Source organism: Chiloscyllium punctatum, chromosome 6 (genome assembly GCF_047496795.1).
Source record: "Chiloscyllium punctatum isolate Juve2018m chromosome 6, sChiPun1.3, whole genome shotgun sequence".
Taxonomy (NCBI): domain Eukaryota; kingdom Metazoa; phylum Chordata; class Chondrichthyes; order Orectolobiformes; family Hemiscylliidae; genus Chiloscyllium; species Chiloscyllium punctatum.
In genome coordinates, this window is record NC_092744.1 from 60,779,530 (window position 1) to 60,796,726 (window position 17,197).

At 39.5% G+C, this 17,197-nt stretch overlaps 1 protein-coding gene across 6 annotated transcripts in view; it reads left to right on the forward strand.

Moving 5' to 3' along the window:
* dock10 (dedicator of cytokinesis 10) overlaps window positions 1-17,197 on the forward strand; it is a 342,639-nt gene that overhangs the window by 313,912 nt on the left and 11,530 nt on the right. For all 6 annotated transcript variants that reach the window (XM_072572749.1, XM_072572752.1, XM_072572747.1 and 3 more), the window contains 5 exons: window positions 2,359-2,505; window positions 3,788-3,998; window positions 4,619-4,809; window positions 7,563-7,663; window positions 13,957-14,095. In XM_072572749.1, coding sequence (XP_072428850.1) covers window positions 2,359-2,505; window positions 3,788-3,998; window positions 4,619-4,809; window positions 7,563-7,663; window positions 13,957-14,095 — 789 coding nt within the window. The remainder of the gene's footprint in view (window positions 1-2,358; window positions 2,506-3,787; window positions 3,999-4,618; window positions 4,810-7,562; window positions 7,664-13,956; window positions 14,096-17,197) is intronic.

Consider the following 17,197-nt stretch of genomic DNA (forward strand, 5'->3'; position numbering starts at 1 on the left):
CCCAGACCCCCAGACAATCAAGGGACATTAGACAAAAAAGATTTGGCAACTTTAAGGAGATTGGAACAAGAAGATACTATTTTTGATGCATACAGGATGGCCTTCTAAAGATAGTAAACTCTTTCTTCCCACAGCTGTACAAAATTTAAATGATGGACAACTCACACCAACCATATTCTGGTGTAGGCTGGATGATATTGAGCCTGCTTGACTTTTAATTATTTATTTGCACTCACCATATTATTGTGGTGAGCTTAGCAATAACAGGCAAAGTGGTGGACCTGGTACCCCTCTCCATTTTACACATGTCCCTTATTGAAAACACATCTAACAAGGAGCACATAATACTCAGTCCTTCATTTCTGAGATGTCTTGAGATTCAATGTGATGAATGTAGTTGAAGGAATCAAAATAGTGGCTTGTTTAAAAAAAGTGAGGACATATTGATCCATTATTCTGTTATGATTCTGTGCTGTTAGACTGCTTACTTGGAAGACCCTTAGCTGAGTCTAGTGAACTCAAATTGACCATGAGCACTATTGAGGCAGTTCTATTTGGTTTCTAGCAGAAATGTTTTTACATTTGTTCCCGATTCCATCCAACTATTTTTGGCAGTTTACTGAAGCCAAACAAAATGGTTCATAACCATTGCTTATTTGACCCTGACATAAGTTTTTAATCATCAAAGTTTCCAAGTTCCATTTAAGCAACCTTCATAATTTCTACATCCCAACTGCACATATGCTTTCTTCAGGCACCATTTCTCAAGTGTATTTCTTGCTGGTCTCCAGTGTTCATAGACTCCCTGCAGTGCAGATAGAGGCTATTTGGCCCATCTTGTTTGCACAGACCCTCTGAACAGCATCCCTCTCTGACCCAACTCCCAACCTTATCCCTGTAATCCCATGTTCACTATGGCTAAAGCACATAGCCTACACATCCCTGGACACCATGGACAATTTAGCCAATCCACCTAGCCTTCACATCTTTGAATTATGGGAGGAAACTGGAGCATCCAACAGAAACCTATGCAGGTATAGGGAGAACGTACAGTCTCCACACAGTCACCTGAGGTTGGATGTGAACCTGGGTCCCTGGCACTGTGAAGCCACAGTGTTAGCCACCCTGTAGCCAAACACCTGCTTGTCCAGAAGTCTGCTTTTCATGTTATTTGCTCATTTTCCATTATATAACATCACCTCGCTGTTCTGATCTTCGTTGGCTCTGAGTATTAAAACAATTATTTTAAAATATTTGTCCTCAATGTCAGCTACTTTCCCTTTCTACATTTGCAACTTCTCTCATCCTATGTTCTAGCCCAGACCCTTTGGTCTTCTGATTCTAACCTCCCGCACATTCCATGCTACTTTTCAATGGTAAGTCTTTGGCTGGTTTGGCCCATTCTCGCAAACAGCCTCCTCATCTCTTGATGTTGTAAAAGGTTTCCTCAAAACCTGTCTCTCCAACCAGGCCTGGACATTTCTTCACTCTGAAGTTTCTTAGATGTTCTATGTTAATAGGAAATGAGAAAGGGGTGTTGTTCTGGTTGATATGAGCTTGGGTTTAATGATTTCGTCATCATAACATATTTGGATTTTGTTGAATTTGTTCTGTGTCATTTGTCTAAGTAATATAAACTAACATATTAATATTTTAACAAAATGATTAAATACCAGAAGTTTGAGCTCAAATATGCATTGAAATTTAAAGTTGTTTTTTTTCCAACTCTTTTAATGCAACTCCATCCCCTTCCTAGGATTTATTTCTACTTTCATTTGTTGTTTTCTGAAATTCTTTTGTGATTCGAGGCACTAAGGGGTATAGGGCTGGGGAGATATTAACAGAGCGTTTCTGCCAAATGAATGTTAATCTTTACTCCCACCAGCAAAGTTTCAAAATTATCTCAGGCAATTTGCTGTTAACAGATGAGTAGAGGTAGCCAAGCAGTGGCCCATTGGTTAAAATTGCATAGTGCAAAGGTTGCCCAGGAGCTGGAATCTGTGTGATGAGGTTATTGCTGTCATGACCTGAAGCAGCAGAGGCTGATCAATATCCTTTTGGATTCAGCATGTATGCTTTTTTTAAGTTTTAAAGGAAAGTTCAACACTTACTTATTTTGACCTCATCGGTCATCAGATCAGCTTCTCTCGAGTGAGATCAACTTTTTAGCACTCTACCAGGATTGTGGTTATAAGCCTATTGTGATACAGAGGACCCAAATTTGACAGAAAAAGGAAAATGCCAGAGATTAAACCTGGGCCTTTCTAGCTGGTATAATGCTGTTAACCATTGTATTAACCAACTAAATTATTGCACGAAACGTGTGTTTTGATTTCTGTACTTGTTTTTATTGGTCAGGCGTTTTTTGAAGAAGATGACAGCAAAGAGTATATTTATAAAGAACCCAAATTAACTGGGCTGTCAGAAATTTCTCAGAGGCTATTGAAGCTGTACTCGGACAAATATGGAGCAGAGAATGTGAAAATGATCCAAGATTCTAACAAGGTAAAGGCTTCAGACACAATCCAGGAAGCTGGTTAATTAATTAGTTTTAAATATATAATCTATAAAACTAGAGTATAATAATATATATAACTTTACTTGTTTAATCATGTGGCTGCTGTATAATACCAATGAGCCACTTAAACTGTTGACATTTTGAAATGCAAATCAGTTTGAATTCAAGTGTCATTAATCCTGCAAAGCCACACGTATCATTGGTCTGGCTATTCTGATTACCAAATTGGAGCAATGTAAACTTGTGTTGAGGAATCTCAGGCTCAGCTGACTCCATGGGAATTACCAGGAGGTTGAAGATTCTGATGGGAAAATCCTGCAGAACCCTCTGCAAGAATCCATTAAAGATAGAAAATATTCTGCTTCTGATAACCTAATAGTTACCCAGGATAGGTTAGACAATTAAAAACCAATTCTAAGTGTTAGGGATCTATTAAGATGATTCACCACACCCTGATATAGTACACATAGACCAACTATCTTACATCTGAGACCCCAAATCAGATTTCTGATGTCAATCCAACATGACTTTACCCCTCGTGACTTGACAACCCTCTCTCCTGTCTACCTGAACCCAACATCAGCCCTGGTCATAGAATCCCTACAGTGCAAAAAGAGGTAATTAATTCCATCAAGTCTGCACCAACTCTCTGAAGAGCATTCCTCATAGACCCAGCTTCCCCAACTTATCCCCATTACCCTGCATTTTCCATGGTTAATCCTCCTCACCCAAACACTATGGGCAACTTCGCATGGCCAGTCTACTTAATCTGCACATCTTTGGATTGTGGGACCATTTCATGGAAACCCATGTAAACATGGGGAGAACATGAAAACTCCACATAGACAGGCTGGAATCAAACCCAGGTCCCTTGTGCTGTGAGCTAACCGCTGAGCCACCGTGCCGCCTTATTTTACCCACCTGACACAATAACCCTGTAGTCAGCTGTCACCCTAAGCCCTTCCTTACCTTATATATTTACCCTTTTTCAGCAGCTGTCAAAGTGTCTGGCTATGCTGCTAGACAATTAAATCTCCAAATGTGGCACACCGACTGTTGCAACAGGGGGCATGGTTTGATTTTCCCTGACTATCCTGACTAGGTGTGCATCGCATTTCTGAAGGAGTCAGGATTGGAATTATCAGTTTGGAATTACTAATGCAAAAAAAAGGAGCTAATTGGCAAACCAATTGTGATTGCAACTCCTGGAAATATCTGGGCCAATCTGTTTGTATCATTCATTTCTGATGTACTATTCTTTTCACTCAGGTCAATCCCAAAGATTTGGATCCAAAGTTCGCCTATATCCAAGTTACCTATGTTACTCCATACTTTGATGAAAAAGAACTCACAGAAAGGAGAACGGATTTTGAAAAACATCACAACATCAAACGTTTCGTGTTTGAAACCCCATTTACTCTGTCTGGTAAAAAGCACGGGGGAGTAGAAGAACAATGCAAGAGAAGGACAATCTTAACGAGTACGTAATGATTTTTAAATGTAGAGAATAAGCTCCTGATACTTTATTGGCTTTGTTCAATAATAGGGTGCTCAATGTAAATTAAGTAGGCTAACACAAAATAGAATCTCTGCATATTGGCCAATCCAATTCAGTAAATCAATCATTAGCCACAAATGACCAAAATTAAAATAGTTATGGACTGTCCTCTGGTCTGCATAGATCTGTTTGAATTTAATGTAAGGGGAGAATTTCTGTAGAGCTCTCCTCTTCTCCAGTTCCAAATTCTGTTTAACTGTTTATCTGGTGTTTCTCTAGGGATTCTGTCAAAGTTGGTAAAGTAAACCCGCCTGGTTTTCGAGGTTAGAATGCTATCCTAACACAGACATTTCCTGCAGAGGTAACCAATTAGTATGATTTAAAATGTGGCCTGGGTTTTCTCTGCCTCAACATGAGGATGCCAAGATCAATTATCCTACTGGACTATTGTCATGAGAATAATGTGGCTGACTCAACATAAGCCAAGGGTTGGCAATGACAGAGTACATGTTGCACTTATTCTGTATCTGTATTAACTTTCCATCATTTGTATGAATAAGTGAAAACGTGTTTTCATTTTACAAATACTGTTCATTACACAGCTGGCCAGACATTTCCATATGTTAAGAAGAGAATTCAAGTTGTGAACCAGCAAAGCACAGAGCTGAATCCTATCGAGGTGGCAATTGATGAAATGTCAAGAAAAGTTTCAGAACTAAATCACCTATGTTGTATGAATGACGTGGACATGATTCGCCTCCAACTTAAACTACAGGGAAGTGTCAGTGCCAAGGTACTGGTACTTTCTGTTGTAAGATTTTTAAAAAATTAATTCGCTACTAAACCTGACCATATGATGCAGCGTACATTTCTCAATGAATGCCAAATTTGGAATCATATCATATTTTTCTGGGACACATTTTGAACTAATTTTGGAAAGATTGAAACCAACATATTCATTTATTTTATATGAATATGCAATAATTTTCATAATATAGAATGTTTAATCACTACTTTAACAAGGTTATTTGTGAGATCTAAGAAAAGGCATGTATTTATGTAGCACTGTTACATACTCCGGATTATCCCAAAATAATTTAAGCATTGCTGGCAAGGTGTATTTATTCTCCATCACTCAAGGATGTGATACGACCTCCAGCGTATCACAGAACAGAGGCCAGCAAAGAAATCCAGAATATTGACTCAGTGATCAGATGTACCCAAATCACCATGATGTATGAATTAGAAGAGTTACCAAAGTGATCATGTTGCAAGAGCATTGCTTCACTTGTAAATCTCAGGTCTTGAAATTCTCTTTGAGGAAGATGCAGTTAGTGTCTCTTAGAAGATGTGGCTGCTTAAACATTCCAGTCTTCCTTCAGTACTGTGTGAAATTGTCAGCCGGGACTGATGTCCACTTCCTGACATTATCACTATTCTTATTTTTAAGTCTATCCGTAGCATATATGTGTACATTACGTCAGGGAGGAAGTGAGGACTGCAGATGCTGGAGGTCAGAGTCAAGAGTGGGGTGCTGGAAAAGCTCAGCACGTCAGGCAGCATCCGAGAAGCAGGAGAATCGACTTTTCAGGCCAGAGCCCTTCATCATTCCTGATTCTCCTGCTCCGCGGATACTGCCTGACCTGTTGTGCTTTTCCAGCACCCCACTCTCGACTTGTACATGGCATCACCCTTCTGAGGCAGTAAACCACACCTGGTAGTAGTTCCTGAAATAATACATCCCCGGTGTATGGGATAAAGCAAAGTAGGCAAGTGTTGATGGAGGAAATAAATGAATACATGGCCTCATTATATCAAATAGGAGTTCTGTGGCATACCAAGCGGGCTGAGATAAAAGGTAGGGGGCAGGGAATTTGGGGGAGGGGCGCTGGGAATATGATAGGTGGAAGGAGCCTCCTTCCACCTATCGTATTCCCAGCGCCCCTCCCCCAAATTCCCTCCCCCCATCCTTTTATCTCAGCCCACTTGGCACATCAGCTTCATTCCTGAAGAAGGGCTTATGCCCGAAACGTCGATTCTCCTGCTCCTCGGATGCTGCCTGGCCTACTGTGTTTTTCCAGCACCAAGTGGTACATGATATCTTGTGCTACACAGGTGATTTAATTCTATTTAATCTCCTTAGCCCCTTTTTTTTGAGAAACTAGATAGTCAAGTTTGAATGAAGGATGTCTCAATATACAACATGATTGATCTTGATTGTGTTAGAGGTCAGGGTATTTATTTTAACACACTTTCCCCATAGATGATTAAATAATCTGGATTAAGTCATGGTTATGGGAAATTAGAAATTGTGCAGAAAATAATGGCAGACCACTCACCTTCCTGGAAGAAAAGTCAGAGCTGAGGCAATCAGCCAATAACAACATGGTCCTATGGTCAGAAAGTGTTAAGTTAAAGCAGTGTGGGACTTCCACTGCACTGCAGGTCAACCTAATTGGTTGGGGGTCTTGTAGTTGTGGCAGTGCCAGAGTTCTGTGCTGGGCAATTTTAAGTCCACAAAATGAGACTGTTGGATTCTGAAGTAGGATATGGAGCAATACAGTGGCTCAGTGGTTAGCACTGCTGCCTGACAGCACCTGGGACCTGGGTTTGATTCCAGCCCCAGACAACTGTCTGTGTGGAGTTTGCACCTTCTCCCTGTGTCTGCGTGGGTTTCCTCCGGGTGCTCCAGTTTCCTCCCACAGTCCAAAGATGTGCAGGTTAGGTGAGTTGACTATACTAAATTGCCCATAGTGTTCAGGGAAGTGTAGGTTAGGTGCATTAGTCTGTAGAGTAACAGGGTATGGCAAAGGGTTTGGTTGTGTTACTCTTTGGAGGGTCAGTGTGGACTTGGTGGGCCAAAGGGCTTGTTTTCACACTGTAGTGATTTTATGATATGTTGAGAATCCATGGGTGGGCAGGGGTTTTAATGCGCATCCCATTGAGGAGTTTTCATGTGGATTTTAAAGTGCCAATAAGAAGATAGGAAACATTGTCTTCTTCAGAGGTGCTCCTGATAGGCAAAGGGCACGTCATTGAAGCTGTTACTCCCTTCCCACCATTTTCAATGCATTTTTGAAAAAAAGACAAAAAAATCCCAATTGTACCCGGCTGTGCATGCCAACCATTTTATCCCATGGGCAATGTAATTTTGGGGTCCATTGAGCTTTTTACACAGTCAGTTGACCCATAATTATTTATTTACATTCGGTGGGTTGATATCAGCTGCTAACCACCCTCTCCTCTGGGAGTGAGCTCGAGAATGGGTAGGAACGTGGTGGTCTCACCACCTGACTTAAACCGTGTGTCTTACCACCATAAACACACCCAAAGGGGCATGTAATATCAAGCTGATTAGTTTGGAAGGAATGAATTTGGTGATCCATGCAGCTTTTTCTTGTTGCCCGATTTACTCTATTATTCTAATTTGAATAATGATTCCAATACTTATACTTTGTTCATAACACTGTATATAATTCTCTTGTTCTAGTTCCGACTTTATTAACTTGCAGTAATGCTCATTTAGTTAAAACTTTGTTTGCATAGGTAAATGCAGGACCCATGGCTTACGCTTGGGCATTTCTAGAGGAAAAGAATGCAAAAAAGTATCCAGACAACCAAGTTAAACTCCTCAAAGAAATTTTCAGGTAAGAATGAGGGAAGTTTAACACTAAACTATTAAAAAAAAATTCCTAATATGGTAATGTGTATGGATTTAAAGATTTCTTGCACGGTCTCTTCCTTAAGGTTTTAGTAATATGCAAACTACATGGTCAGAAAGCCCAATCTATATAATTAAAGATTTTATATCTAACAGCCTTCTGCCGTCCTGTAGCTTTCAAAGACATTCTATATTTGAAAAGTTGCACTTGAGGCTGTCAAGCCTCAAAGCACATGTTGACTGCATAAGAATTTGTAATGAAAGTATTTGCTTTTAAGTTACTAATTGAATATCCTGTAAAAGTGAACAACTCAAAAAGTTGCAAATAAATAATCAGAAATAAGCTGAACAATCAAATTCCTCAATTTTATCCCAACCTTCAAAGAGCAGCAGCAGTGATGAATTGTATTAAAAATCACACAAATCCAGGTCTTGTGTGATTTTTAACTTTGTACATCCCAATCTAACACCGGCATCTTCAAATTGTGATGAATTGTACTGCTGTAGTTACTTAGTATTTTCAATTGTTGCCTTGTTTCTTTGTGTTTCATAGTCAGTGTAATCAACTGATAACAATCTTCAAATATGATGAAGGCTTAACAATAACATCATTTTGGAAAGTAGGTCACTCAACTTACCAACAAAATTGGTTTTGCTGTATTCGAGATAATTGCTACAAATTTCTGCCAGGTCTTTCCGTACACCTTCATCAAAAATCTGGGCCATCAGTTTGAAATTTCGTGCAAGCCAGAATCCTGCTGAGTTCGAGCTTTTTGAGATATATTTTTTAGGGGTAATTTTAACTTTCATTATCAGAAGAAAATGGGCAATAATGAACAAAAAACCTCACCTGACTTTCCTTCTCCATCATCCATTTTTCTCCCGGCACTGAAAACTATACTGACCTTCTTTGTGTGTTTGATTTGTTGTGGAATTCCACGGTGTGTGTGTGTGTGTGTGTAAAATGACGCACCTTCCCTCTAAGACATCAGTTGACAAAATGCCAGTGTCAAACATAGAGGTCAGACAGAAGCAATGATCCCTTTAATACGTGCACGTGTGTAAAACCAACATTAACCTTAAACGCGTTACAACAAATGAACCATGATAGCAGTCAGAATTTGAAGAAGACATTGACTATAACATAAAATAAAGAACAAATCCTGAAGGTATGAAACAACAATAGAAATTGTTGGTGAAACTCAGCTGAACTGGTTGCAGTCTAATTCTGAGGTAGGGTCATTGGATTGAAATGTTAACATCAAGCCAGAAAAAAACTAACAATTTTGTAAAGTTTTTGGCTGTGGAAAGTAGATGTTGGAATACATAATGGATAGGAGCTGAAGTACGCATAATTTTGGAATTCTCGATCCAAGGGGCTGTGGATGCTCAGTCTTTAGTTTAACCAAAAGTGATATTGATAGTTTTTGAAGGCTTTTCTGTTAGTGAGAGAGAATGGAAAATGGAGTTGAGGTGGAATATCAATACCATGATTTTACTGATTGGTGGAGTAGGTTCAAGGTCCAAGTGGTCTACTCCTGTTCCAATTTCTCATGTTATTATGTACCCCTGATATCAACTCATGGCTGATCTTGTCACTCAACTCTGCTTTCATATCATATCCCGATATCCCTTGGTCTCATTTGTGCTTATATTCAATGCCTGGGAGGAATAATTTAAAGAAAGAGTTCCAAGCCAGAGCTGAGTTGACCGCTATTTCACCAAATGATGATGTCATAAACAGAAGGATACAAACATGGCAGTGTGGGAGGATTTTAATGATTTTGGAATGTATGTAAATGGAATAATTGGTTCTGGAAAGGAAAGGAAACAAACCAAATGGCTTGTAACAAGTAATTTTCATAAAATGATAGGTAAATATTGTAAAAACTTGTATCTTTCAACATCCACAAGGCAATATAGAAAAGCTACATCCATAATCTTAAAGCGAACCAAATGGAACTAATTATGACTTGTGGATACATACAAACAAGACAATTTATCCAATGAGAAATATTAATATTAAAGTGCTTACCTTATTGTCACTGGCTCTCATTAAGGCCCAGGGCAAATGGAAAGGAGAGGGGATTTCAATTGTGACTCGTAAAAAGCTAGAGCGAGCTTCTCTTGGTTCCAAAGAAAGTTATTTCTCAAAAATATATTTTTGTTATAACCTTCAGTTGTCAACTGCTGAGCTGTGACTTTTAACAGTCTTGAGTTTCCTAATTTCTATGTTCAGTGAGATTAATGAGTGTTACAGATGTCTGCCCGAACCATGAAGAAAATATACATACCATAAATTTTCAATTATAATTTGGTTCCCAGCAATCTTGCTGCCAAATTGATGTGCTCTATGCCACTTTTGTATATAAATATCTACAGATTTCCATCTAGTAAACCAAAGCAACAATACTGCAGTCTTTGATAGAAATGTCGTTCTTCACACACATGTTTTGGCTGTCTTAGTTTTGGCTCCAAATAAATTTTGCAAATTGCTTTTGTTATGCAACCTGCTTTTATATCACCTTTGTGACAAATATGAAATCCAAATTTTTAGCTAAATGTTAATTTCTATACCTATGTCTTACTTCCCTCCCTCATTTTGGCTTATATGTTGAGTACAGGAGTTGGGAGGTCATGTTGCAGCTGTACAGGACATTGGCTAGGCCACTGTTGGAATATTGCATGCAATTCTGGTCTCCTTCCTATCACAAAAATGTTGTGAAACTTGAAAGGGTTCAGAAAAGATTTATAAGGATGTTGCCTGGGTTGGAGGATTTGAGCTACAGGGAGAGGCTGAACAGGCTGGGGCTGTTTTCCCTGGAGCGTCGGAGGCTGAGGGGTGACCTTACAGAAGTTTACAAAATTATGAGGGGCATGGATAGGATAAATAGACAAAGTCTTTTCCCTGGGGTCGGGGAGTCCAGAACTAGAGGGCATAGGTTTAGGGTGAGAGGGGAAAGATATAAAAGAGACCTAAGGGGCAACGTTTTCACACAGAGGGTGGTATGTGTATGGAATGAGCTGCCAGAGGATGTGGTGGAGGCTGGTACAATTACAACATTTAAGGAGCATTTGGATGGGTATAAGAATAGGAAGGGTTTGGAGGGATATGGGCCAGGTGCTGGCAGGTGGGACTAGATTGGGTTGGGATATCTGGTCGGCATGGACAGGTTAGACCGAAGGGTCTGTTTCCCTGCTGTACATCTCTATGACTATGACTTTATGTCCATGCCCAAGGAATACAATATCATTAGTGGTTCTAATTCATTGCCGAATATACTGGTGGCCAGTCAGTAGGTTAGATTTGCAAGTTCCAAAGGATCTGTGCTGCTGTAATTCATATCTTCCCAGTAGCTCTCACCTATCTGCCAGATCCTCTTCAGATATTGCTTTCAATGATGCCCATCAGCATTGATCGAAAAACAGTTCCAGATTCAATCTTGATCTCAACCCTGATCAACAACACCACCACTATCAGAAGCAATTCTAATCCAGGAATGAATATTCTTGAACATTCATCCTAATACCCCAGTCATGAACCATCTGCTTGTTTGGCTTCCACATTGTTGCCCAGTGTTTTGACTTCTTGTTGGTTTTACTGATATTGCTTCATTACTGTCCAGGACACTTTCATCATTCATTGATGATCTGGCAGTTTTGGAATTTGCATCCCCTCATTGCAGCAGGTACCTCAGCAAGTCCTCAGTTAGATTATTGGGGTTATGTTCATCTAGTCCTTAGGAGGAGGCCAGATGTTAGTTATCACGGAATGTCTGATTATTATTGGGCCTGGGGGTTGGAAGTGAAAACATGAGTTGCTCACTGGACAGTGGATCTTACCAGACTGGTATGGAGATTCTCAGTGGTTCCACAATATTCCCCTTCTCTAGGGGCTGCCACCTGTCTCAGTTTGTAGTTGGTACTGGCAAATGCAAGGTTACAGTTAAAGGTCGTACTAATATCATACATGGTTTTCATCCCTATCCATCTGGAATATGGGCAGACATTCTTTACACCCAAGCAGCAAGTCATTTATTTGCATACTGGGAAGTATTTTATTACTATCTCCCACAACCCCTGTACTGGATATTTTACGATCATGTTTGTAACATTTAAATGGGACTTAAAATTCTATTTGAACATTATTTTGATAGTTATCATTTTAGGAGTCAGCAAGCTCGCTTTAGCTAATTCATGAAAAGTACTGACTGGCTCTCGATACTTTCTGTAGCAATTCCAAATTTTATTTTTTGAATTAACAATTGCCAATTGAATCAATAATTTTTGTAGTGCAGTTTAGCCACATAGCTAAACCATGTGTTCATGCACATTTGATGGTGTTTAGCAGTTTCTCTCATTCAGGCTACAAACGTTGAATATGTTACAATTTGACAACAAATATGTGAATGGTATTAATCTGACAGAAGTAATGACACACAGCTATAATAGTCATAGAGTCATAGAGATGTACAGCATGGAAACAGACCCTTCGGTCCAACCCGTCCATGCCGACCAGATATCCCAACCCAATCTAGTCCCACCTGTGGAGAACCTGTAAGATCCTTGAGTGCTGAGCTGGTTTACAGAGTAGGACATATCCATTCCTTAATCCTTTTACACTGTTCCAACTGGGATGATTGGTGCATTTTAGCTTTGATAATTGCAACTTCTTGCTGCTCTGTAAGATTCCAGTTACCTTTTCATGACTAATGTTAATGTGTTCTTCCCTGCTTCAGGTGATCATATAATCATGCACCATTCTAAATGCAAGCCTACTATCTGTGGCTATGCAGGTTCAATTTCTTTCCCCTTAAGTAGTTTGACGAGTGCTACAAATTCTATGACCCTGGCTTAAACTAGCTTTTAAATTCATTACTTGGGGCCAATGTTCAGGGCAATTAGTTTGGAAGTGCATATTGTTTGCCCACATACAATAACCATTTCAAATCAGGAGATTGTGGGTCTTGTATTTTTGTGTTCTCTTTAATTTGACCACATATCAATTGCTGCTTCTTTAATTTGGTGTGAGAGTTTGAAATTTAAAAATGAGAGCCTCACACACGGTTGTGGCAAATGTTTTAGCCTCAAAGACACACAGTTACTTGTGCCCAATAATTTGAATCTTTAAATCTTGACAATTACCCCTCACCCTGTAGTTTCATTGCAGCATTTTAGATTAAATCCTCAAATCTTCTCAAACCTCTTTCTTTTTTGTCTTTGGAACTCAGGTCACCTAATATGTTTATCCCTTAATTCCAATTAGCAACATCCTAGCCTAAATTAAAATCCCCTCAAACTGTTGAGAACTGTGGCAGGAACCAGAATCCTCACATTCTTAAACTTGACAGCACATTTTTAGCCCCAAAATACATCCACTCCAACACAGAATTCACTATAATTACTCTAAATGCTTTTAAAAATAACATTTGTTTCACACACACACAAAAAAACCATGTACTGTAAAACAGAAAGAAATCAATTATGACGCTGAGCAGCAAATTGCTTTAAACCATGTACAAAACAGACCATAAGGAGTAAAACTACTTTTAAGTGACACAGACAGTAGCCTGCAACCCACTAAACTGCCAGGTCTGGTTGTCTATCCTGACTCAAAAAATTGTCTCAGCAGCAGTGTTTCATAGTCAGTCTGCGGCAAGTATTCACAGAACACAACTGATCCTGGCCTTCTCCTGTAACTTGACTTAAAAACTAGTAATGATTCTGTGCCATAGTGAAGGGTTAGCCCTGATATTCTTATTGTAAATCCAAGTAGATGACTTTAATATCCTCTCTCTTGTTCAGCTTCATTACTCCTCTGCTTCAACCATCTCTCATCTACCTCAATCTTTTCACCTTTCCTTGATGCAACCATATTCCTTTGGTTTTCTTTGGGAACTTAATATTTCCAACCCACTTACATGTTCTAATTTCTGTATCATTCTGGCCTTTCCTTTGTGCAATTGATTCTCCAGTTTTTGAATGTACTAAGACACTCTTTTTACTGCAATCATTTCTCTATTGAACCAAACAACTCCATGCTTTGTACCTTTTGTAATGGTCCTGTCTCCCTTTATAAGTTGAAGCAGATCTCCTTTTTGAGTCGGTTGCCTTGACTCCTTTCGGTGCCTATAGCCATAGTCAGTGCTCCATTCAGCTGGCTATTAACTTCTATATCTAAAACTTACATCACTATTAAAAGCTTCAATGACATTCTGGAAATCAATATAAAAATGTTCAGTGATTTGCTTATTTTTATTTTTTACCTTATCTGTATAGACAATTTGCAGCTGCATGTGGACATGCTCTGGAGGTTAATGAACGGCTTATTAAAGAAGACCAATTAGAATACCAGGAGGAGATGAAGTCCCACTACAGGGATCTGCTCAGCGAGTTGTCTACAGTCATGAATGAGCAGGTTAGCATTTCTCATATAACTGCTGTCACCATGTAAGTTGCACAGTTCTTTCTATTTGTTTGCCCGGCCTTGGATGATGCATGTTGCCCATCCAGAGGGGAATGCAGAAGGCATTCAAGGTCCTCATTGTATTGTGAGCTTTAAACCTGCTCTCCAGTAGATGGCTTGGTGCTCTGGCAGCAGGAAATGGCTCATTGTGGCTGCACTTAAAGAGCTTGCAACCGCATCTTAAAGGGGAGAAATGGCAGACCTGTTGGGAGTATTAAAAAAAAACCTCTGAGTAGCAGGTAAGGTTCCTGAGAAACTTATAGAAACAACTGTGTTGAGATTGGATGGCTTCGAGGAGCAAAACCCATGAGTAAGCGAATGTGCCTCAGATGTCCATTCAATTTCTCATTACTTCAGCTACATGAATATCCCATGTATTTATTCTGACCGTGATTCGGTTTGTGGGCAGGAGCAGGAAATGGTGTCATTGAGATCAGCAGAACAGGAGAAAGGCCCTTCAGCCCACTGGTCAAGAATAACCATTCTAACCCTATGTGCCAACAGGTGGAGGAGGTCACTCCTCCTTTAAAACCAACTTGCACTGAATAAAAAGGCTGCCATCAGTTTTTAGTGGGAAATCTGGTCAGATGGACTGAGTTTCCTGAAAAATCACCCAATTGACAGTTTCCATTTCATGCATCATTTTTGAATACTTCTGGAACCCTTTTTGAATTACAAGTATGACATTTCGAACACTCCCCTATCTCACCAATTAAACATACCAAACCCTATTGCAATCAATTGAGGAGAAAGAAAGAGAGGAAAGCCATTCTACTCCCCACTCCACCAGAACAAAGCAATGAGACAGCCACATCAGTTAATTTTCAATACCAGGCAGGCTAACAGCCAGTAATTATATTTAACAAGTTATGAAAATCGTTCTTGGACTGAAATGGATAAGAAGGAACTTCCTATAATTACTTTAATACATATCCAGCACACAAATGCACAACATTACTCTGGTCAATGCATTTTGCTGGTAAGCCAGAAAAATAAGATGTTTTTTTCATGAATTTAACTAGTGAATGATGTATCACAATATTTGAATTTCTGCATTAAATGCACATTTGACTTCTTTTGCAGTTGGTGTGGCAATTGTACATAGATAATGTGCATCCTATGAGCACTCCCCCTTATTTTACCAACCAGTTAGGGACCAACTGAATGAGTCCGCAATGTCTGCAGTTCACACCTGAAATCAAGCTGAGAGATGGCAAACAATCTGAGATAGACTCCTTGATATGCCTCAACCATTTCCACCTCAGCCCCCATTGATGTAGATGGGGCTGAGCCCTCCACACTGCTTCCTGAAGTTAATGACCAGCTCTTTTGTTTTGCTGATGTTGAGGGAGAGATTGTTATCTTTACACTATGCCACCACCCACTCTATCTCTTTCCTATACAGGTGGTTCACCTACAGCATGTGTTTCAGCAACACAAATTGAATTTAGACCGATATTTGTAGAACACGAACTTTCCTTACCTATATTGGTTATAATATGATTCCGGCCCCATTACTTTAAATGCTGTTGGAATTTCGTGATTTTCTTATTAAGCGAGATTGCATGGGAACTGAACCATGATGTTATAAGAGAACCACCTGTATTCCATCTCATCATCGTTTGAGATCCAGCTTATAATGGCGGTGTCATCAGCGAACATGTAGATGGAGTTAGAATGAAACTTGGCCACACAGTATTGTGTGTATAGGGAGTATAGTAGGGGGCTGAGTATGTACCCTTGTGGGGTGCCAGCGTTGAGAATTGTTGTGGAGGAGGTGCTGTTGCCTGTTGTCACGGATTGTGGATTAGGGGTCAGGAAGTCGATTCAGTTGCAGAGAGCAGAGCAGACACCCAGATCTCAAAGTTTGGACATTAGTTTGGTTGGAATTATAGTCTTGAATGTGGAGCTGTAGTCAATACGTAGAAGCCTGACACAAGTATCCTTGTTATCTCGATGTTCCAAGGATGAGTGTAGGGCCAGGGAAGTGGTGTCTGCCATGGACCTGTTGCAATGGTGGGTGAATTACAAGGATCAAGGCAGGCTAGTGTGAGCCATGACTAACCTCTTGAAGCACTTCATAATTATGGAGGCCACGGCTACTGGGTAGTAGTCATTGAGACATGCTGCATGAGTTTTCTTTAGTACCAGGATGATGGTGGTCTTCTTGAAACAGGTTGTTGCCAAGCAAAGGCCCTTGTCATCAGTAACTGGTCATTAGTCCATAGACCAATAAGTTCGTATTTCCAACCAGAGCCATATCTAAATATAGAACCCTTCAGCTCCTATTCACCTGCAACCACTTCAGTTACTGCTAGTTCAAACAATACTTGTCATGAGTATAAGTTTCTTGCATTCAAACCTTGCAACCATCCTTTCAAAACATTAATTTCAAAACAGTTCTTCTTTATTTCAGTCCACTGTTTAAAGAAAACAGAAAAAAGATACTGGTCCTTACATTTTGTTAATTTACTGGTAAAATTTGTTGCATAACTGCAGACCTTTTTAAGCAACTAATTCTTTGTTGAGTATGGTGAATTTGCTGTTCACCAACAGAAATCCAGAACTTTCTGTCTGTAACTTTCCAGCAGGGTGCACTGTTGAAGGAACAATGCTTTATCCAACAAAAATACAATCTTAGGGAAATCAGTGAACTGACAGGAATATATATATTTATGCTGTTCATCTCACTGAGAAACTCCCGTAAAACTTGTTTAATTATGTGTAATTGGATTTTTAACTATCTATTATGTTCAGGATTACTGCTAGACAACTTCAGTGCCTCTGGAAAACTAATTTAATATTTGTGGAAGATTGAATTTCTCTGTTCTGATTAAACTTGTGTTTTCCAAATAGACAAACATTCAAATGTAGATTATTTTAGCAAGAATTTGTTTGTACTGGAGAGGATGTAAAGAAGATTTAGCAAAATGCTGCATAGGCTGGAGGGTTTGAGCATTGAGGGAAGATTGGATAGGCTGTGGTTGTTTTCGTTGGAACAATGAAGTTTAAGAGGGGACCTGATAGAGGTGACACAATTATGAGAGGCATAGA